This window comes from Patella vulgata, chromosome 3 (assembly GCF_932274485.2).
Source record: "Patella vulgata chromosome 3, xgPatVulg1.2, whole genome shotgun sequence".
NCBI classification, from domain to species: domain Eukaryota; kingdom Metazoa; phylum Mollusca; class Gastropoda; family Patellidae; genus Patella; species Patella vulgata.
Window position 1 is genome coordinate 924,579 of NC_065881.2, and position 23,128 is coordinate 947,706.

Consider the following 23,128-nt stretch of genomic DNA (forward strand, 5'->3'; position numbering starts at 1 on the left):
ATTTTATTGTTGATATTGTTAGGACATATACTCGCCCCAAATACATACCCCCGATTTCGACCCACCCCCTGCAGCAGACGAGATATAGCCCCTCAACGATTGGGTACATTTCACTATGCGAAAAGTGGTATCCAGAAAACGCCCCCACCCCCCAGCGGCTAAAGACTGTGATATTGGGTCGGTCTTTCATGTTGTGTTTTTAGGGGCCGACCCCCACTATCCATCCACAATCAGACATAATCACTAACCTGATGCTTTTAGTAGAATTTGATAGCTGAAAAATGACAAATTGTCACCGAAAATTCGCCAAAAATGGCTAAAAATCGACATAGGGCCATATCTAAGAGGGGGTTAATATTTGGGGTCGGCCATTTTGGGTTTTTGCATGTTGGGATGGGGTGACTTTATGACCTGAGTAAGAATGTATTTGGCCGACCCCCACCTTATCACTTTTGCAGGGTTTTGCATGGTTTTCTCACGGATTGACTCTTAATAATTTATATAACATTTCAGGCCTAAAGAAAGACCTGCAATAGACAGATTTACCTCTTGCATAATGTATGTTTAATATGATTATTATAATGACATCATTATTAATGTGACGTCATAATGTATGTTTAATAAATTGGTGAGAAGTAATGAGGTTAATGAGAGAACGATAGAGATCACGATTGTTTTTTTTTAAATACTTTATTTTTAAATTGAGTGTGAAGTATTGGAGCCATTAGTCGACGAGGTGTTAAATTGTGAATCGATAAATTCGATTTAACGATATAATTAATTCATTTTAACGAAATAACTAATTCGTTTAAACGAAACAACGAATATTAAAATATTTCTTTATAACGAATTAATATTTCTTTATAATGAATTAATATTTCTTTATAACGAATTGATATTTTGTTTAAACGAAATAATTATATAAGAGTGAAATTGTGCACTTAAGGGGCCCCGAAACCCCCGGCCCCCTCTTATCACCGCCACCCACTCTACGCTATTTTAAAACTGGGCCCGTCAGACCTTGTAGTTATACTATCTATGGTCGATTGAGTTTAACGTACAGTTGGCAAGTCGTCTATATATATTTATATACCACTACACACATAATGTAGTCCACCTAATCTAAATCCGGGTTTGTACATAACGACATATTAAACATAGACGTCAAGCCCGGTTAATTTTCTTTACAGTGCTTGCTTGGTTCTTTCCAACACCACATATTACAGGTGTTAATTATAAAACATGGCGTATTACAGGTGTTGATTATAAAACACAAACAGGTAAGACTTGATATGACCTTTATTCTTCTATGACTTATATAATAACAGATAGCTTTATTGAGAGTATTCACTGGGTTTATTAACTATAGCGTTTGATAATGGTGAGAGACTTACATGTACATTATAACGAATAGCTTTGTAGATAACATTTATTGGGTGATCACGGTGGCTAAGTAGGTAAGACGCTGGCTCGCTGGTTTAGAGGTCGGGTGTTCGGTCCCTGCATAAGCCGCGAAAGTTCGTCCAGATTTTCTGGCCTAGTTCTTTCTTGTCAGTGATGTGAGAAGGGGGGGCCTGACAAGGACAGCTGTCTAGTCCTTCGGATGAGACGAAAAAAACGATGTCCCGTGTAACATTGGAATGCACGTAAAAGATCCCTTTGTTACATAATCAGATTATCTGATGTTAAAGACGCTTCCTGCCAACTGGACACCTGTTCGTTATCGACATACCTAGAGTTCTTGGTCTATGTGATTATGTAATGATTATGTAAACGTTAACTTGCTGGCATGTTTTATTTAAACTTTCTTTGTCTGATTAGCATGTATCGAATGTTAAACTTGATATGATACATTAGCCAGATGCCAAATAAGATCCTTTGTTTGGAAGGGTTTATAAATCCAGATTAAGAAACAAATAGACAGAGAGGTCCAGGCAGGACATGAGAGCAGTCGGAGGCTAGGCGACGTCTGGTAGTTGACTCCAGGTCTGGAGTTAAGACCGGACAACGGCCAACTAATGTAATTTAGTTCTGGGTGTCTTTAACATTACGATGTTTGTACATAATATGTTAGAAGCAGAATAAAAGTATTAATAGAAGCTGAAACTAGTCTTGTCATCTGAATTTGCTTAAAGAACCAATACTGTCACACCTTGGCAGTTGGAATTCGATATAAGAGTAGGCGATAGTGCCGCTGCCCGGGCACAATTTCCCTCATAGCACACTGTATGGCGTATGCCCGTCTTCATTAGCCCAGGTTAGGAGCAAAACAGTAGGACGTTAAACCCCATTTCATTTCATTTCTTTTTTATTTCAGTTTTAAAAAATGATCCTCGCCATTTCATAACATTGATACAAGATAGCAGATCATGGGGAACATAGCGGGTTTGTTTAGTCGTAATAAAGATTACCACACTTGGAAAATACAAAATAGAGAAACTGCATCCAATGCTGTGTATTCCTATGTCAATTTAGATGGCACGGGGATATTGCTGGATCTGTTGCGAGGGGAGAATGGACCGAAGAAAGTTAGAGATATGATCGCTAAAGAAATAACATCGGGATATATTACTGGCCAAGACGAAGTGAGTATATTGCACTCGGTAAACACTGCCTCTATTTAACAACAAAGATCTGTCATGGAATACAAAGGTTCGGTTGCTGTGGACGTAAACCCAGTCGGTACAGGACATTAGGATGTTAATTGATTGTATATCACCGATGGTTTCTCAAATTAAAAAAAAAGAATAGGCTTATCTTCATTCTCTTACCCATACGAGGGGTGTTGGATGGCCGAATGGTTGGCGCGTTCGCGTTCAATCATAAGGTCCGTCATTTAGTCAACTGGCGTGGTTTAAATTCCCCTGTTGTACCTGCCAAGGAGTAGGGTCGCCTGTCCAACTTCGTGGGGTTTCTCCGAGTCCTCCGGTTTCCTCCCACTGCTAAAGACCCTTACGCGCAAGCGAATTATTGAAATAAAATTGAACCATGTGTTAGTCTCGAAATGACCTAGTCTGTGTCGAGTGGACGTTAAACCCCATTTCTCTTCTCATTAGATCAGTTCGGAGCAGAACAAAAGGACGTTAAACCCCATTTCAAACTGTTTTCTCTCGATAATATTTGTTTAGGAACAGATTGAAGAACAGAGGGAACCCGGTAGATTCAGGGTTTTATCGGCGGCTTTCCAGAGATCAGTATCGGCAGTATCACTCTCAAGGAAACTCAACGTTAAAGTCACAGCAAACCAAATAAAGGTAAAAGTCTACTTTCGATTCAAATGTAGTGATATAACTATAATTACTTTCATTAGCACGTCTGGTGCAGAACAGTGGGACGGTAAACCGCAATCATCGCAGTCATTCATCGGTCATTCATCGTAATCATTCATTCATGCATTCCATTAATCCCCTAACCGAATTCAATATTTTCCAAGTTTAAAGATACATTATGGGATATTAGATAAATTTCTGTCAGTTCTCACTGTAATAGTTAAAAACTAGATAATGTAAGGGGAATTTGCTGAAAATTGATCCACTGTGAACCGAGAATTTAGCGATTGAATTTTGGGCCTAGCCTCGATCATCATTACGATAAAAAAACATAGTCTGGATTATACATTTTTTGATTTTGATTTAATCATCAGAGAGCTTTGAGCAGCAGATCGGATTCTAATCCAGTAAATATCGCAGGCTAGCGATTGCATCGAGAGTGGATTATGGTTTGGATAAGTTAATTAATGTCTAATTAATAATTTAGATAACATTTCAGGCCTAAAGAAAGACCCGCAATAGGCAGATTTAGCTCTTGTATAATGTATGTTTAAACGTCATATGAAAACTTTCAAGGGTCACACAAAGACATAATTATATCATCCTCTTTCCTAATTACACTATAAACCTCAGAATGCCTCGTTCGGCATTTCTGTCCAAACGAGGCAAAAACGTGTCAAAGTTTTTGCCCCGATTTTGCCACGTTGTAACGAGGTAAAAAAAATACCTCGTTTGTCCGGAGTTCCAAAACGTGGTTTTTTAAATTGCCCTGTTTTTGGAACGAGGTATTTTGTTCAGAACGATGCTGGGTAAAATTTTGTATTAAGACCCATATTTTTAATTTAAATACCCTATTCCCGTCAAATAATACGAGTTTCGTACCACACTGGACTTTCATCGCTTTTCAAGGCATGTAAATATGACTATCCTGGAAAATTATTTATATACTTGAAAGGGGCAATAAACATGCTTTTCAGTGATAGGTAACACGATATATTATGTAATTTCGTATTCAATCTATATCAAATCGAGCAATGTAACAGCGCTTCACGTTTGAGGCGATCGATCGCTGTCGCTCAAATGTCATTTTAGACGGGTTTTTCATCGCTCTTCCGTAGATGAAATCGCTATCGTCTGCAAATAAAGCCCAAGTAAACGAATCCACGAATATCGTCCAATGAAAATTTTATTTTTGGCACCAAAAATAAGTAGCCTATCGCTGAATTCGATACCCGGTCCTGGAATCACGATGCCTAAAGTAAATATGTGCTTGAAATATTTTTGTTAACGTGAAATTATTCTATTAGTTCCTTTTTTTTTTTTTTTTTTTGTATAGGCCTTATGGCAAATTATATAGCAACTGCACACTATATCTTCCTACGGTACTTCATATTGGTCATTGAGGTTATCGATCTAAAATTAATTCCAGCCAATAATACTACAAAGTATGCAATATGCAAATAAGATTGTTCGCCTTTTTGCTTGCACGCTGTTAGCTAATAGTTACTGGAAATTTTCCGGCGTTTAGACGGCTCTAACCGATGATAAAATAGTTGGCGACGCAGCGGAAAGTCTGCATTTTTACGATATTTCCTCTTGATTAAAGATGAATAACAGAAATAATAAAATGATTATATCGAATCAGTGAATAATTATTATACCTCAAATTAAAATTTACAAAAAAAGAAAGAAAATATATCCAGTGAGTCAGAACAGTTTTTCAAACGTTCGATTCATCATCACCCTACGCACCCTGCACGTTTCAAGTCAGTAGCTTGAAGCGTATATATGGTATTAGTGTCAGTGGCTTGTGGCACGAAGTAACAGTATATTGTCGCATACATAATATATTATGTCAACGCTTGGGCGACATAATATATTGTGTTGACGCTCCAAGCGTGTTAGCATATTAGACCTGTAGACTCAGTGGAATGTACGCGTCATCAGAGCGGATCCAGGGGTTGGACCATGGGGACCGGTCCACCCCCTTAACAATAGAAAGTGTCCCTGTAAATAAAAGAGGGCATCCTTATCAGAAAAAGGGCACCTGTGATGTCAGAATTTCCAAAAAGGGCACTTTTCTTTCGGATTAGGGTTAGGGTTAGGGTTAGGGTTAGGACACAGAAAAGAGAGAAAAAACAGAAAAGAAAAAAACAATCGAAACTTACCGATTCCATGATGGAAAATACCGCCAAAATATGTCTCCAAAGCATTCATTGGTTATCAAAGCGCCAATTAAATCTATCGTTGCAAGTTCATGCCTAGTCACCTCCATCCTAGTTCCAAGCGTTGACATAATATATTATATCGCCCAAGCGTTGACATAATATATTATGTATGCGACAATATACTGTTACTTCGTGCCACAGGCCACTGACACTAATACCATATATACGCTTCAAGCTACTGACTTGAAACGTATCGCCTGCCCTACGTACGGTATCGAGCTTCTCACACGATTTTCTATAATAAGTGTGTGTGTGTGTTTGTGTGTGTGTGTGCGTGTTTAATTAATGGGTTTGTTTTGAAAAAAAATTAAATAAAAATATAAACTGAATTTACATAGGTCTCGAAATGTCGCGTCAGCAACTAACCTATTAACTTATAATTTTCCACGTCAGACATTATCCATGTAGGTACACAAACACGATGCAGCTAGTTCGCCTATATAAATAAATATAATGGTAATTTTTTTAAAAATACTTAACGACGTAGAAACAGAATTTTATATTATTTCATATTAACAAACACAACACCGCTCTGTCGCTATAAACGCGTTATATGCCACGATCGAATTCGGATTTTAAATAAACAAATTATTTTATACCGGTTATAGCCTATAAACAAACATCGTTTTGTCGCTATAAACGCGTTATGTCACGGTCGAATTCAGATTTTAATAGAAATTAAATATAAAATTTAAAATACATAGACAAAATCTTTATTCAACATAAAAATCACATGACAAAAGCGCAACAATCATAATTCCAACTGCAATGACATTGTAACTATCGGATCACGTGTAGTTTGGTTCTCCACCGAGATGGCGGCGGCCAATGTGTGTGACGTCATGTGAATTAACTCTATTTGTTGACAGCAAATACAGATAATAATTGTCTTGGATAAAATACCTCGTTTAGTAAACGAGGCAATTATACCCAGCATCGTTCTGAACAAAATACCTCGTTCCAAAAACAGGGCAATTTAAAAAACCACATTTTGGAACTCCAGACAAACGAGGTATTTTTTTTACCTCGTTACAACGTGGCAAAATCGGGGCAAAAATTTTGAAACGTTTTTGCCTCGTTTGGACAGAAATGCCGAACGAGGCATTCTGAGGTTTATAGTGTTATCTGGCAATGGGGTTTAACGTTCGGGACTAACACATGGTTCAATTTTATTTCAATAATTCACTTGCGCATAAAGGTCTTTAGCAGTGGGAGGAAACTGGAGGACCCGAAGAAAACCCACGAGGTTGGACAGGCGACCCTACTCCTTGTCACGTACAACCGGGGAATCAAAACCCCGCCAGTTGACTCAATGACAGACCGTATGATACAGCGCGAACGTGCTAACCATTTGGCCATCCACCCCCCCCCCCCCCCCGAATGGGATGCAAACCCAAGGTCCAATGTATTTGTGGACAGAATCACCGCTATCCGGGAAAAATTCCCATCGTAGAGCTCTGTATGGTGTATCCCCGTGTTCATTGGTAAACCCTATTTCATTTTGTTTCTGTTTCTATTTGTTTTTCTAATAGTATTTATTTCATTCGTCAGCCACAATGTTGGAAAGAAAATAAACGTGGAGGCGTCGGTGAAACATCTTTCCACCTGTGTTTCCTGAAAGGTACACCAGAACACCTGGAAATTGCTAGAATATTCCTGGAAGTCCATCCGTCAATGGCTAATGATGTATACCTTGGTGACGAGTACCGTGGTGAGTACACACGTCAAAATATCAAACCGTTCGTCAACTCCCCTAAATAGGTCTATACGAACAGTACCGGTGTTAGTTAACACAGCCAACTCCCCTACATAAGTCTATACGAACAGTACCGGTGTTAGTTAACACAGCAACCTCCCCTAAATAGGCCGTTTGGAGACGGACAATACTTTCACCGTTTTTAATACCTTAAATCACTGTCCAAAGTTTTAGGGAAGACCCCAGATTAAACGAAGTGCTGCCATGTTGCTGTACTTGGGATATATTTGATTGAACGGGAAGAATAGACAAACCCGCTTAAAAGGTTCAAGTATCGAAGCCAATTCAGCAATGGCCAGACAGGGATTTCTCGGGCCATTGCTTCAGGAATATGCAAACTCCCCTAAATAGACCTACACGAAGAGTACTGGATTGGGTAGACACGTTAAAACAGCAAAACGCTAGCCCACTCCTCTAAATAGACTAACACGAAGAGTATCGGGGTGAGTAAATCGTTAGTCAAATAGACCTACACGAAGAATATCGGGGTGAGTATCGTTAGTCAAATAGACTAACACGAAGAATATCGGGGTGAGTAAATCGTTAGTCAAAAAGACCTACACGAAGAGTGTGGGGGTGAGTAAACCGTTAGTCAAAAAGACCTACACGAAGTCGTCTTCATCGGGGTATTGTTCTAGGGTGAATAATATTATTGTGTTATATAGAGTGATTAACATTGTTGTGTTAATTTAGAGTGAATAATATTGTTGTGTTACTGCAGAATGGTTATGATATTGTCGTGTAATTGTAGGTGAGGGTGGTTTACATCTAGCTATTGCTAAAGATAATCTAGAAGCTGTACAGCTGTTGGTGGAGAATGGTGCTGATGTCAATCAGAGAGCCACCGGTCAGTTCTTTCAACCAGAAGATGTGAAGCAGGGCAAAGACAGAAGACAGACAAACTATGAAGGTAATAAAAAAAATAAAAATCTGTTTTTACACCCATGTTGGATCTAATCCCCACTCATGCTCTCATGTATTGTTCCCTTGTTTTTGTTTGTTTTCTTGTTGGTATTGGTCTTGTTCTTCTTGTTCCTGTTCGTCTTCTTGTTCTTCTTGTTCCTATTCGTAATCTTGTTCTTCTTGTTCATCTTATTGTTCTTGTTCTTGTTCGTCCTGTTCTCCTTGTTCTTGTTCTTGTTCTTGTTCGTCTTCTTGTTCTTCTCGTTCGTCTTCTTACTATAATGATTTTGTTCTTCTTCTTGTTGTTCCTATTCGCCTTGTTCGTCTTCTTGCTATAATGTTCTTGTTCTTCTTGTTCTTGTTCGTTGTGTTCTTGTTGTTCATATTCGTCTTGTTGTTCGCCTTTTCGTCTTGTTGCTATAATGTTCTCTTTTTTTTCTTGTTCTTATTCGTCGTGTTCTTGTTCTCCCTATTTGTTCGTTTTCTTGCTCTTGTTCATTTTGCTCTTCTTGTTCTTGTTCTTGTTCTTGGTGTTCGTATTTTTGCTATTCTTGACCTCTAGACAGGAATCAACCCTGTATGATGACAACTGGACCTCTCACTCGTGTCAACTGTTTATATGGCCAGAGCATACTCGAAACTACAGAGTCGAACTTTTATTATTACTAAACATGTTGTTATAAGATATACCCCTGTTTGGATAACGGGGGTTGGACGGGCCGAATGGTTAGCAGGTGCGCGCTGTATCATAAGGCCTGTCATTGAGTCAACCGGCTTGGTTTCAAATCCCCGGTTGGACGTGACAAGGAGTAGGGTCGCCTGTCCAACCTCGTGGGTTTTCTCCGGGTCTTCCTGTATCCCCTCACTGCTAAAGACCCCTAGCTACGCGCAAGCAAATAATTGAAATAAAATTAGACATATGTTAGTGGGGGGGGGGGGGGTGGCCGAATGGTTAGCACGCGCACCCTGTATCACGAGGCTTGTCATTGAGTCAACTGGCGTGGTTTCGAATCCCCGGTTGTATGTGACAAGGAGTAGGGTTGCCTGTCCGACCTCGTGGGTTTTCTCCGGGTCCTCCGGTTTCCTCCCACTGCTAAAGACCCCTACGTGCACATGTAAAGACGAAAATAAAATAAAATGGGATTTAACGTCCTACATTCCCCTTGTCAGTGATGCAGGTCGGAGGCCCTGTTAAAGCACAGTGTTTTGTCTTTCGGATTGGACGATAAAACCAAGGTTCCATACAAAGAACTCGTGAATAGTTTTGTATGGCGAATGTCCATCTTCACTTGTCCGACTGCAGTAGAACTTTGTTTATTTTCAGGTTATGCCTACTATGGAGAATATCCCCTGTCGTTCGCCGCGTGTTTTCAACATACAGATATTTATGATTATTTAATCGAGCATGGTGCCGACCCTAATAATAAAGATGAGTTTGGTAATACAGTTTTACATATGGCGGTTATATATAACCAACCGGTAAGGGTATAAGTATTCTTTCCCTAGTTTGGCGCAAGAATAACTGGTCTAAGAGTGTTTCTATAGTTGTGTATGTGCTTCCATAGATTATAGAGACAGAGAGACAGAGACAGATAGAGAGAGAGAGACAGAGACAGTCAGATAGAGAGAGAGAGACAGAGACAGTCAGATAGAGAGAGAGAGACAGAGACAGTCAGATAGAGAGAGAGAGAGACAGAGACAGTCAGATAGAGAGAGACAGAGACAGAGACAGTCAGATAGAGAGAGAGAGACAGAGACAGTCAGATAGAGAGAGAGAGAGACAGAGACAGTCAGATAGAGAGACAGAGACAGTCAGATAGAGAGAGAGAGACAGAGACAGAGACAGTCAGATAGAGAGAGAGAGACAGACAGACATACAGACAGAGACACAGGGAGAGATACAGATAGAGAGAGGGGCAGAGAGAGAGAGAGAGGCAGAGACAGAGAGATGGGGGGGGGGCAGAGAGAAGGGACAGGCAGAGAGAGAAAGAGACAGAGAGGGAGAGATTTATTGATCGACCACCATGTCCCCTATTGGACTGAAACTGTTATAACTGTATAATTAATTTACTTAAAAACCCAACGTCCCATTTAACTCTAGCGGAATCCCTTGAAAACTGCAATATGAAGTATTTGAATGCAATTTTCAATATATTCTTTTTTCATTATCCATTCTGTAACTAGCAAGAACTAGCAACTCTATTTTAAAAACCGCTTCATTAGTTCTGTCGGAGCAAATCAGTAAGATTTTAATTCCCATTTGATTCCATTTCTTTATCTAAATCTTGTATATTGTATCTTTAATGCGTTTTAAATCGTTCATTACTTGCATGAATGCCCGAGAGTCGCCGTGGCTTGGTGATTTTAACGTTGGCTCGCTAACCTGGGAGTCCCTTGTTGGTCGAGAAAAATAATCGGGACTTTCCGGAGTGGTTCCTACTTGTCCGTTGTGCAGGACAGATGGCTTGTCAAGGAGCAACGTATAGTCGTTGGGACGGGAAGAAAAAAACGTAGTCTCGTGTACACATTGCTGTGCACGTAAAAGATCGCTTGGCAGTTGGAATTAGATAGAAGATTGGGTCGTAGCGCTAGTGCCCGCCCGGGTGAAATTTTCTTCATAACACACTGTGCGGCGAATGCCTGTCTGCATCACCCCATTTAAAGATACATTATTTAAGATTTAGATAAAGAACTAGCCATTCTTGCTATTATAGTTCGAAAGTAGATGATGTAAAATGAATAATTTGAAAATTTCATTCAAATTACTCTATTGCAAGCGAAGATATTAGCCTTTGAAGGTTTGACAGACGTGTGCAATAATTTCAACCACCGTACTGGTTGATCGAAGCTAAGTCTCGGTCCTCCATATTTGATGAAATCAAAGTATCGCTGAACCATTCTAATCTATTTTATATCGGAGAAATTTGATGCCATCGAGAGTTGATTAAGGCCTGGATCAGTTAATTAATGTCTAATTAATACTTTAGATAACATTTCAGGCCTAAAGAAAGACCTGCAATAGTCAGATTTAGCTCTTGCATAATGTATGTTTAATTTGTTGTGTCACTGGCTACCTAGTATGTTCAAAGTCGCATGCAGTTGGAGCAGAACAGTAGAACGTTGAATCCCATTTCATTTGTTGGATCACTGGCCACCTAGTATGTTGAAAGTCCTATGCAGGTTAGTCTATATATATATACTTACTTAGTTTGTGTTAAGTGGACGGTAAACCTCATTTTCTAGTCTCTTAATTATTTTTGTAGAAAGTCTACAGACATGCTGTTAAGCATCCGTTTACAAAAGCCGTTGAATCTAAAAACGAAGCTGGGTTAACCCCTTTAACTCTTGCCAGTAAATTAGGCCGACCTGAAATATTCGAGGAAATGTTGGAGATAAGTAGCACGGTAAGTAAACACTATATTTAAAGGCTTTTAACCCAAAATGTTCTGAAAATAAACGAGGCAGTATGTTGTTAAATCGTGTTTCGTTATTCGTTATTGACCAAAAAAAAAATCCAATTTATATGTCAGAAAACAATAATCCATTTTGCTTTATCGAGTTTGAATAAGGAATGATTAACATATATTGGTTTATATTGTGACAGCGAAAGTGGAAGTACGGTAACATCTCCTGTTCACAATATCCCTTAGAAGCTCTTGACTCTATTGGTCCCAAAGGTAAAACTGGTAAGTTTAGCACCCTAGAATCTATTAGTGAATAATTATAGTAGAGCTAGCAAGAGTGGCTCTAGCATCAATTACATTATTGAATAATTATAGTAGAGCCAGCAAGAATAGCTCTAGCATCAATTACATTAATGAATAATTATAGTAGAGCTAGCAAGAATGGCTCTAGCATCAATTACATTATTGAATAATTCTAGTAGAGCCAGCAAGAATAGCTCTAGCGTCAATTACATTAATGAATAATTATAGTAGAGCCAGCAAGAATAGCTCTAGCGTCAATTACATTAATGAATAATTATAGTAGAGCTAGCAAGAATGGCTCTAGCATCAATTACATTAATGAATAATTATAGTAGAGCTAGCAAGAATAGCTCCAGCGTCAATTACATTAATGAATAATTATGGTAAAGGACAGCTCTAGACTAGAGTATATAAATGAATAATTATAGTAAAGATCTAGAGTCTAGAATAACTCATTTAATTTAATTAGGCTCTAATATTTCAACACAGCTGTAGGGAAATTAATTTCCTGAAGCTAAGCTTTAATTGTAATGTCTGCACGTGGAGTTTACCATGTTAAAGCTTTGATCCCGTTGTTGATCTTGAAATGAACCACAAGTTTAATTATATGGTTTCCAGATTGGGAGTCGGCATTGATGACTGTATTAGATGGGGAAACAGATGAACACGCCGAGATGTTGGAGGGTCCAGTGTTATCCCAGTTATTGCGAGAGAAATGGAAAACATATGCCGAGGTATATGCTATACGTCAGTTTAACTTTCTCATATATGTTCTATCCATAATGATCAGTTTGTCCATGTAGAATTAGTCAGTTGCTTGGGTTACTGGCATCCCCTTGGTGACACCCCCTTGTGCACAGACCGACATGTTTCTGTTCAATATAGAAAGATATGTTTGACCATGTAGAATAAGTCGGTTACTTAGGTGACTACACGCCCTTGGCGACATCCCGTTACTGTATCTTGACTATTCAATGTTCATTATATTGTAGAGAATGCGAATAGCCAGGACATATAATTGTCTTAAATACATGTAGAGACATCAATTAGATGTGTATAGCTATGATACATGACTTTATTAAATCGTTCGCCTGTCTAATATTATAGGTTTATTGAAATACAATTTTATCATATGTTAGTCCCAAAATGACTTAGTTTGTGGATATTTAACTCCATGTCTGTCTGTATATATTCTAGAGACTGGATGAGAATGAGTATAACGATGATACATGTGTGTATTATATTGTAGAAACGGTTCTAGGTTAGAATGAGTATAACTATGATATACGTGTGTATTATATTGTAGAAACGGTTTTGGGTGAGAATGAGTATAGCTGTGATACATCTGTTAACAATAACTGTCGCTGTTTATACACGACCTGATCATGATGATCTACTGGATCGCTCAGGCTCGACCAATGTGGTAAGTAACTCCTCATTTTGTATCAAGAAACGCTCCGTCATCTTCTTCTTTTTCTTTAGGCCACGCCCCGCCAGTTCAAGTAGGCGTGTACTATGGCATTCGGCAAACCTCGACAGATTCTACGCATCTAATCTCGGCTGTATGACGAATTCCGCCATATTGGAACTATTTTAAAGTTCTCGTGTCATTTTATGCATAGTAATAAATCAAACCGGATTTATTAATTTCTTAAAGATACATTATGTAAGATTGAGATAAAAAGCTAGCCATTCTTGCTATAATAGTTCAAAAATAGATAATGTAAAATGAATAATTTGAAAATTATTTGAGATATTAGCCTTTCAAGGTTTGACAAGACGTGTGCAATAATTTCAACCACCGTACTGGTTGTTCGAAGCTAAGTCTCGATCCTCCATTTTTAACTTAAATCAAAATATCGCTGAACTGTTCTAATCTATTTAATATCAGAGAAATGCGATACCATCGAGAGTTGATTATGGCCTGGATAAGTTAATGTATGTTTAATGTCACGCAACATTCCGCTTCAATTTATCAGTAAACAAGTCCATTTTTAACCCGGTCTTCTTAACTCGTATAAAGACGTGAATAGGTCATATGTTTAAAAGTGTAAACAAGATTTAATATCAACTATGTAACCCGTATATACTGTAACAATTTTATGATGCTTACTGTAATAATTCCCGTCTTCATTATCCCAGTCGGAGCAGAGAAGTAGGGCGTTAAACCTCATTTTTTCATTTCGTATACTGTGTCATCTATATATTGTAATGTTATAGGTATGTACTGGAGTTAACCCAGTCAATTGTTGTCATTGTACCGTATATTACCGTATTCTGTAACTGATCTGGAACCGGTTGCTCAAAGCTCTGTTATCTTTTAACGATCCGTTAACATGGAGTTAACTTTAACGGATCATTAACTTTAACGGAGAGAAAGGTTGTTGCTGGAAGCCCCGTTAACTTTAACGTGTAGTTAACTTGGCGTTATATTTAACGGAGGTGTTGGTCTCCGTTATCTGTTTAATGATGGCATTAGTTGGCTGTAGCAAAAAGTCATAGATTACATTGTAACTATGTAATTTTCTATAAAATTCTAGAGGGTTGGGCGATGCGGGCCTATTCCATTTTCTATAGGATGAAATTCTATACTATTTTACAGAATTTTGGTGGCCTGTAGGAAATAATGGCCCCATAATTCTGTAGTGCAAATCCCATAATTTTTCCTACAGATTTATGCTAAAATTTCTAAAGGAAAAATTAAAGTATTCTATGGTGTTTTCTGTATTAAATTCTAGTTATCTTTTTGTCTTTAATCAAGTTTTGTGAACAGACTGCAGTTAGTTGTCTCACTGTCTTCAGTTTCTTGTTAATACTAACTTCTATGAAGTTGTTATACATGTACATTGAATTCAAAAATTTAAAATTTAGCCAATGAACAAACAGTATTGTCTTGGATTAACTTAAATGAATCCGTTAGCTAACGGATAAAGAAATTGACTTTCCAGCAACAGAAATTTAACGGACCGTTAACAAACGACACGTTACCAAGATAACGACCCGTTAGAGTTTAACGGATCGTTAAAATAACTTAGTTTTGAGCAACCGGCCCCAGTACTGTAATCACTCTATATTGTAATCACTCTATATTGTAATCACCCTATACTGTAATCACTCTATACTGTAATTACTATATACTGTAATTACTCTATACTGTAATCACACTGTACCATAATCACTATATACTGTAATTACTCTAGACTGTAATCACTCTATACTACATTCACTCTATACCGTAATCACTCTATACCAAGATCACTATATACTGTAACCACTCTATTATGTAACCACTCTATACTGTAACCACTCTATATTGTAATCATTATATACTGTAACCACGCTATATTGTAATCACATTATACTGTAATCACTTTATATTGTGTTCATTCTATACTATAACCACTAAATATTGCAATCACGCTATACCGTAATCACTCTTTACTGTAATCACCATTTACTACAACCATTCTATACTGTAACCATTCTATACTGTAATCACTGTATAACGTAATCACTCTATATACTGTAACCGCTCTATACTGTAACCACTCTATACTGTAATCACCGTATATAATATTGTTTCATAAAACAGATTCGTCTTATAGCAGAGTGCATCGTGGGTGCAATGTGTGTATTCAATCTGGTGATGGAAGTAAAAGTTGTAGTGGGCTTAGGTTTACGTCCTTATATCAAAAACTGTGTAAGTATAGTTTACCAAATATTCACAGCGCAGGCCTGTATTAGCGCATGTGCATTAGATCATAAGTTCTGTCATTAGGTCAAGTGGCGTGGTTTCGATTCCCCGCTTGTACGTAACAAGGATTGAGATCGCCTGTCCATCCTCGTGGGTCCTCCGTTTTCCTCTGGCAGCTAAGGATACCTATGCACAAGCGCATTATTGAAATAAAATAATATGTTAGTCCCGAAATAACATAGTTTGTGTCAAGTGGACATTAAATATCTCTCTAAATTCAAAACAGGAAGTGTTTATATTCTAATCGGATGAGTAATTTATATTACACCACTATAAGTTGGTTCTACACAATGTTCCGGCGTGGTTTCCCCCTTGTCAGTGATGCACGATGGAGGGCCTGACAAGGACAGCTGTCTAGTCGTTCGGATGGGACGAAAAACCGAGGTCCCGTGTACACATTGGCGTGCACGTAAAAGATCCTTTGGCATTTGGAATTCGATATTAGAGTAGGCCGTAGCGACGCTGCCCGGGCAAAATTTCCCTCATAGCACACTGTATGGCGTATGCCCGTCTTCATTAGCCCAGGTTAGGAGCAGAACAGTAGGACGTTAAACCTCATTTCATTTCATTTCATTTCATTTCTACACAACGATTTGATGTTGAGTAGTGTTGCTGGATGATTAAGAGGAAACTCGTCTTGAATGTCACGTGTCATTCTTATTCATATCAGACAGAAATGATTTCTCCCTAAAATCTGCTTTAAGATGGCTTACACACCAAACAGAATCTTAGAATGATTACGAGTTAACCTAATTCATAGCTTTTAGTTTGCATAATTCTAAATTTTGAGTTTGCATAATTCTTAATTTTGAGTTTGCATAATTCTTAATTTTGTTGAGTTTCCATAAGTCTTAATTTTGTTGAGTTTGCATGATTCTAAATTTTGAGTTGTCCTATAATTCTAAATTTTGAGTTTGCATAATTTTAAATTCTGTTAAGCTTGCATAATTTTAAATTTTGTTGAGTTTGCATAATACTATAAAACACTATTTGTTTTGATTTGGTATATTATTAGAAATATGCTCCAGACAATACGATCTATACCCTGTCCTGTGTTCTGATATTAATATGTATACCACTGAGATTCACCAGATCATTAGTTGATGAAGAAAGATTACTCATCATCGCTGTACCAGGGACATTCTGTATTCTTCTCTTCTTTGCTAGGTAACCATTTGTAATTGTCATTTTAGTTTCCATTAGTAAGTGCAGTAGGACCGTACTACACAAGAATTTTAATTTTCATTGTGTGATTTTAATATCTAAGAATTTTTAGACATTTTCGAATGTAACCATATCCAAGCTCCTTGGGTCATTCGAACCTAGCCATGTGTATGTTCCGTGAGCCCTTCGAGGCTAACCATGTGTATGTTCCGTGGGTCATTTGAAACTAACCATGTGCAAGCTCCATGGGTCATTTGAAACTAACCATGTGCAAGCTCCATGGGTCATTTGAAACTAACCATGTGCAAGCTCCATGGGTCATTTGAAACTAACCATGTGCAAGCTCCTTGGGTCATTCGAAGCTAGCCATATCCAAGCTGATTGGGTCATTTGAAACTAGCCATATCCAAACTCAGTGCACCACCGAAACTAGCCACATCCAAACTTCGTGAGTCATTGGAGGGTGGCCATATGCAAGCTTCGTGAACCATTGGAAACTAGCCATATGCAAGCTTCGTGAGTCGTTGGGAGGGGGGGGGGTAGCCATATACAAGCTCAGTGTGCCAATCGAAGCTAGTCATAGTTAAGAAGTAGTTACTTCTGTTGATTGGTTGTTTTCCGTACCCACCTATTCGAAAATCCTTGCACCTCACTTCCAAGAGCAGCATCAGGTGGTTGTAAATATAACGATTAGCGTTTCATTGAAGGGGTCGGGGGATTATCTTAATTTGTTGGGTATTTTGGTGCCATCTTCATTAAAACAATAGGGCGTTAATCCTCATTACATTCCCTTTGTTGATGGAAATATGTTGATATTATTTCAGAGGATCAACAATAACTGGACCGTTTATTATTATGATGTATAAACCCACGTCCTTGATGGACAAATGTTGATATTTATTTCAGAGGATCGACAATAACTGGACCGTTTGTTGTTATGGTTTATAAGATGTTGACGAGAGATATGTTCCGATTTGGTATCGTTTACTTCTTCTTCTGTATCGGATTTGGTCTAGGTATTATATTTATTATATTGTTTTTCTTTATCCAAATATACGACACCCGGTCACTCACTCATTAACGACGTTAAACGGCACGGGTTAGACACACGGTCGCTCGCTAACAAGGGTGGGGGACACGGGTTAGACACACGGTGGCTCGCTAACAAGGGTGGGGAACACGGGTTAGACACACGGTGGTTCGCTAACAAGGGTTGGGCGGCACGGGCTAGACACACGGTCGCTCGCTAGCTTGGGCTAGAATTTGAAAAATGGGCGGGTGCACCAATAAAATCGTCCATTAAACCCAAGGTAACTCCTTCCTTTGTCTTCATCCAGGTATAATGATTGTATATTTATCGTTGAAGTGGGGCCACGGTGGATCAAGTAACACGTGACAACTCTCTCCTTTGTTTTCACCCCGGTATAATGATTGTATCGTTGAGAATTCTAGAAATATTGTGACCACTCGATTTGAACAAGGGGTGTGATCGAAGGGGGCCACGGTGGATCAATGAGTATGACACTAACTCACTTACAACATTTGATCCCGGTTTGGTCGAAGAAATTCCTCTTATTGTTCTTGCCTTGTTTCATCTTGTTAGGAAGAATATTGCAAGTTAGATCGTATGGTCTACATTGAGCCAAGTTACGCTTTTATTTGACAGGGAGTAAGGTGGCTTGCTCTCCTGGTTTCCACCCGATGCTACAGATCCATACGAGCAAAAGAATTATCGAAATAAACTGAATCATATATTAGTCCTGAAATTACCTAGTTTGTCTCAAGTGGACGTTAAACCCTCTCTCACTCTGTATTGCGAAGGTTGGCTCTCGAATAAAATATTAGGCAAAAAATGGTTCCTTTTTGTTCAGAAAATATGAAGAATGGAAAATTCCATCGACCAATGCTGGTCTCTGTATAATAAGACGATCTGTAATTCTGTGAATCAAACTGATGGCCCTGTTTTAAATCTTGTTCTGTTTCAGGATTTTCTCTGCTGTATCGTGATATTGAGGACCAGTCAATCAACCCAACAAACTTCACAGACAATAAACAATTCGCTATAGAAAGATTTTCTACGTGGTATGAGACCATAATGACTTTGTTTCAGATGACGTTTGGAGAATTCCAGGTAGAATATGCACGTTTTCTGGTTTATTGATCGTATCTCTCTCCGTCCTGAACCGCATGTCTTTATGGGCATTCCGAAATGGATTTGTAATGTTTTGAAAAGGAGCTGTTTTAGACATGTCTCGTATTAATCCATATGTGTGGATATGTTTTTATTCTTTCAGTATGAAACATTTAATGAAGCTCGAAGCCCAGAAATAACCAAGTTGATATTTACAGCATTTATAACATTAGTGCCGATATTACTGTTAAATATGTTGATTGCTATGATGGGTAATACATATCATAAAATCAGAGTTAAGGCAGAGAAAGAATGGAGAAAACAGGTCAGTCCCGTTGTGTGTTTGAGAGAGAGAGAAAGTGAGAGAGAGGGAGAGAGAGAGAGAGGGGGGGGGAGAGAGGGGGAGAGAGAGAGGGGGTCCACTAGGCCCACTAGGCCATTTCCGGACAAACATATGGTCTCATTCAGAGAGAGAGAGAGAGAGAGAGAGAGAGAGAGAGAGAGAGAGAGAGAGAAAAGTCCACTAGGCCATTTCTGGACAAACATATGGTCTCATTCAGAGGGAGAGAGGGTGGTTGTTGAATGACCCTGGCCAAATACAGGCATGAAATCGACACCCGTTACAGCCACCCTTTCATATCAACCAATCATGACAGTTGAAACATATTTGTGATTTAAAATACGTCACGATTCTACTCACACCACCCCAACTGTCGGGTCCGGCAGAACTGTCACAGTGCTGAATTCCGTATCTCTTGATTGCAATTCTGTCAATTCGGGACGTTCCAGATGGGACTAAAAGAACCGTCAGAACGCTTTCCAGGCACAATTTACCTACTAGCTTACTGCATGACAACTGTCCTTCCCTCCAACATTAGCCAAGTTGTAGCAGTAAATAGGGAGAGGGGTTCACTAATCCGCGGGTGCACTAATCCGCGGGTGCACTAGTCCGCCGCTATAAGAAATACTATAATTATGGGTATCAATAAACCTAACCCTAACCCTAATCCAACCCTAACCCTAATAATAGATATCGGTGGACTAATGAACCCTATAGCCATTACCCAACCTTGACCTTAATAATAGATATCGATGTACTAATAACCCGCGGATTAGTGAACATTCCTCAAATTGGACGTTAACCCCGATTTTATATTTATTAACTTTATCATAATGCGACTGTGTAATTTGTTTCAGAGAGCTAAGATTATTATCGTATTAGAACGCAGTTTTACCCGAGCTCAGTTATTGGTGAAGAGGGACGATTATTCTGATGGGTGTGGTTCATTGGTGGTTATACGATCTGGAAAAGATACCATCGAAAATGAGAGGTGGGACACATGGCTTTAGCAAGAAGGCCAACCGAGCTTGGTGTGGGGTGTGGTAGGGGTGGGGGCAATTTATTCGCAAAAGAAGCAGGCGATATTGACAACTGATATCAGATTAGAATGAAAAACGGGTGTGTGGAGAAGGGGTGGGATTTGTGGAGAAGGGGGTGGGATTTGTGGAGAAGGGGGTGGGATTTGTGGAGAAGGGGTTGGGTTTTGTGAAATTGGTGTGGGGTTTGTGGAGAAGGGGTGGGGTTTGTGGAGAAGGGGCTGAGATTTGTGTAGAATGGGTGGAATTTGTGGAGAAGGAGCGGGGGTTGTGCTAAAGAAGTAGGTGGGAAGGGGGGTCAATACATCTCAGTGGTGGAGGTGGTCGGGGCGGTGGGTGGGTGGTGGGGGTTGTTATTGATATTTAGACCACGTATTTTCCAGTTGTTGATAACTTATGCGTATCGTGAAATTTAGGGATTGGAACATCATTAAAATCCTTTTCATTTTCTACTTTCGTTTTAATTGATATCTAATCAATGTTCTTTCTTCTGTATTAATTTGTTTGTAGCTATTCAAATATGATATTTAATAGATTAGTTTAAGGATTCGAATCTCATTAAAATCCTTTTTATTTTTTTACTTTCTTTATTAATTGATAGCTAATCATTGTTGTTTTTGTAGCTATTCATATATAATTTTTAATTTATTAATTGGTAGCTAATCATTGTTCTTTTTGTAGCTATTCATATATAATTTTTAATTGATTAGTTTATAGCTAGGCAGTGTTCTGTTTTTATTCATTTGTAGCTATTCGTGTATAATATCTAATTTTTGTTGACTGCTAACCTTGTAACATTTGCCTTGGCATTTGTTTATAATACGTTTTGTTTATCGTGGAATTCGCGATGGTGAAGTCATTTAAAGTTACAATTTCATATTTTCTAAGAAAGTCAAAACATAATTATTTCTATGTCTTTTGCTCAATAGGTTGTCAACTCACTATTATACCATCATAGGTGTCATTCTCACACTTAAAACTCATTTACACCGGAAATTATAACACAATTACCTCCCAATTACCTCCCTTGTTTTCTATTCTCCACCATGGAGTAGCTATCCTCAAACGTTTGAATTTGAAGTTGAAAATGATATTTTTGCCAATTTCTCAACTGGCAATAGTGAATTATAGGATTAATAGGATTATTCTTTAACAAGGTAGGACTGTTTATAGATACCATCTATTTTAAGGCTTTATTTTAATAAATTTTAAAAATATAACGTAAAAATATGAATTTGCAACTTTAAACTTTAGGGAGCCGCGGTGGTACAATGAGTAAGCACGAAAGTACATCGGGATTTTCCTGCGTACAGGGCGGAGGGCCTGGCAAGGGAAAACGTAGGGTTGTACGGAAAATCGAGGTCCCGTGTACACATTGGGTTGCATGTTAAAGAATGCTTGACAGTGGGAATTCGATATAAGAGTAGGCTTACATCACATTGTATTGTGTAATTCTCGTTTTCCTTAGTACTGTCAGTACAGAACAATGTGACGTCAAACCTCATTTCATTTCATTAAAACTATATTCATGTCTGCCTGACAAGGACAGCTGTCTAGTCATTCGGATGAGACGAAAAACCGCGGCCCCGTGTACACATTGGCGTGCACGTAAAAGATCCCTTGGCAGTTGCCGCTGTCCAGGCAAAATTTCCCTCATAGCACACTGTGGCGTATGCCCGTCTTCATTAGCCCAGTTCGGAGCAAAACAGTAGGACGTTAAACCCATTTCATTCAACATTTTTCATTCTTTTCTTTATTATTTTGTTTTATAAAAACACTGTTTATGTTTCTTTATTAATTAGTAGTTATTCAATTTTTTTATTAAAATATTTTTCAAGGGGTAGGAACTTTCTCGGCTAACTTCGATCCCGATATCGAATATGGGACGTCCCGGTTAGCGAGACAGCGTCTTTCTCGCTAAGTCTACGCGGCACCCACTGTACGTTACTGTTTCACTGAGTCACCGCGGCACCCGTTGTACATCATTGTCTCACTGAGTCACCGCGGCACCCGCTGTACGTCACTGTCTTACTGATCATTATTTGCAATCCCGTGAATATAAAATGTACTCAAATTCATCATCCAAAAACTGAAGTATCACTGGTAGATATTCTCCATTCTTGGACTTCATCCGATTAAAAAGAGGCCCATCATAAGATTTTAGCGAGACGGATTTTGAACAAATCAAGAGTTTATATTAAATAAGGCCCATCAAGATATTTTACCCAACGCATGTTTAATTAGCTGTACAGGATGCCAAATATTTACACTGATTGTCCTTTCCAGATTCAATTTTTTATTTAAAAGTGATTCAAAATCTCTCAAATCAGAGACATTTGCTATATTTAACAAGGAAGATGACTACCCAGTTCCTGACGTTATCGATCAAGATTTCAATTTCCATCGGCTTAGAAGAGAGATTATCCAACCCTCATCTTTGGGTGTCATCTTCATAAAATACATACTGGACATATGGAAAGAATTATGTAAACCACGGCGCTGCTATCCTGTCAAAATGTCTTACGCAGCACTGCAGGGGTGGTGGGGCGGGGGTCTTCATTATCTCGGTTGATACATTAAGTTTAAAAAACTCATATCCTAATTGAAAATTATACCCTTTTAGAACGTAGAGGCCAAAAAGCCGAGGTCTTGTCTACACACAAGAACCATTGACAGTTGGAATTTGATATAAGAGTAGGTCGTAGTGTCATTGTCCGAGCAAAAATGTTCCTCATAGCACACTGTATGGCGTATGCCCGTCTTTTTTTTTTTTAGACCAGTAGGTACAGAACGGTGAAGAACCCATTTTATTAATGTTATCTAATTGATAAAATATCTA

At 38.5% G+C, this 23,128-nt stretch overlaps 1 protein-coding gene across 1 annotated transcript; it reads left to right on the plus strand.

The window, feature by feature from the left end:
• The first annotated feature begins 1,145 nt into the window (after positions 1 to 1,145).
• On the plus strand, positions 1,146 to 20,262 carry LOC126815407 (transient receptor potential cation channel subfamily V member 6). Its single transcript, XM_050541026.1, has 16 exons — positions 1,146 to 1,280; positions 2,318 to 2,585; positions 3,129 to 3,254; positions 7,049 to 7,208; positions 8,005 to 8,163; positions 9,481 to 9,635; positions 11,420 to 11,560; positions 11,761 to 11,842; positions 12,482 to 12,597; positions 13,170 to 13,286; positions 15,456 to 15,563; positions 16,633 to 16,784; positions 17,688 to 17,797; positions 18,767 to 18,912; positions 19,076 to 19,237; positions 20,110 to 20,262. The coding sequence occupies exons 2-16, from the start codon at positions 2,370 to 2,372 to the stop codon at positions 20,260 to 20,262; spliced, it is 2,103 nt and encodes a 700-aa protein (XP_050396983.1). The 5' UTR covers positions 1,146 to 1,280; positions 2,318 to 2,369.
• Positions 20,263 to 23,128: the final 2,866 nt, after the last annotated feature.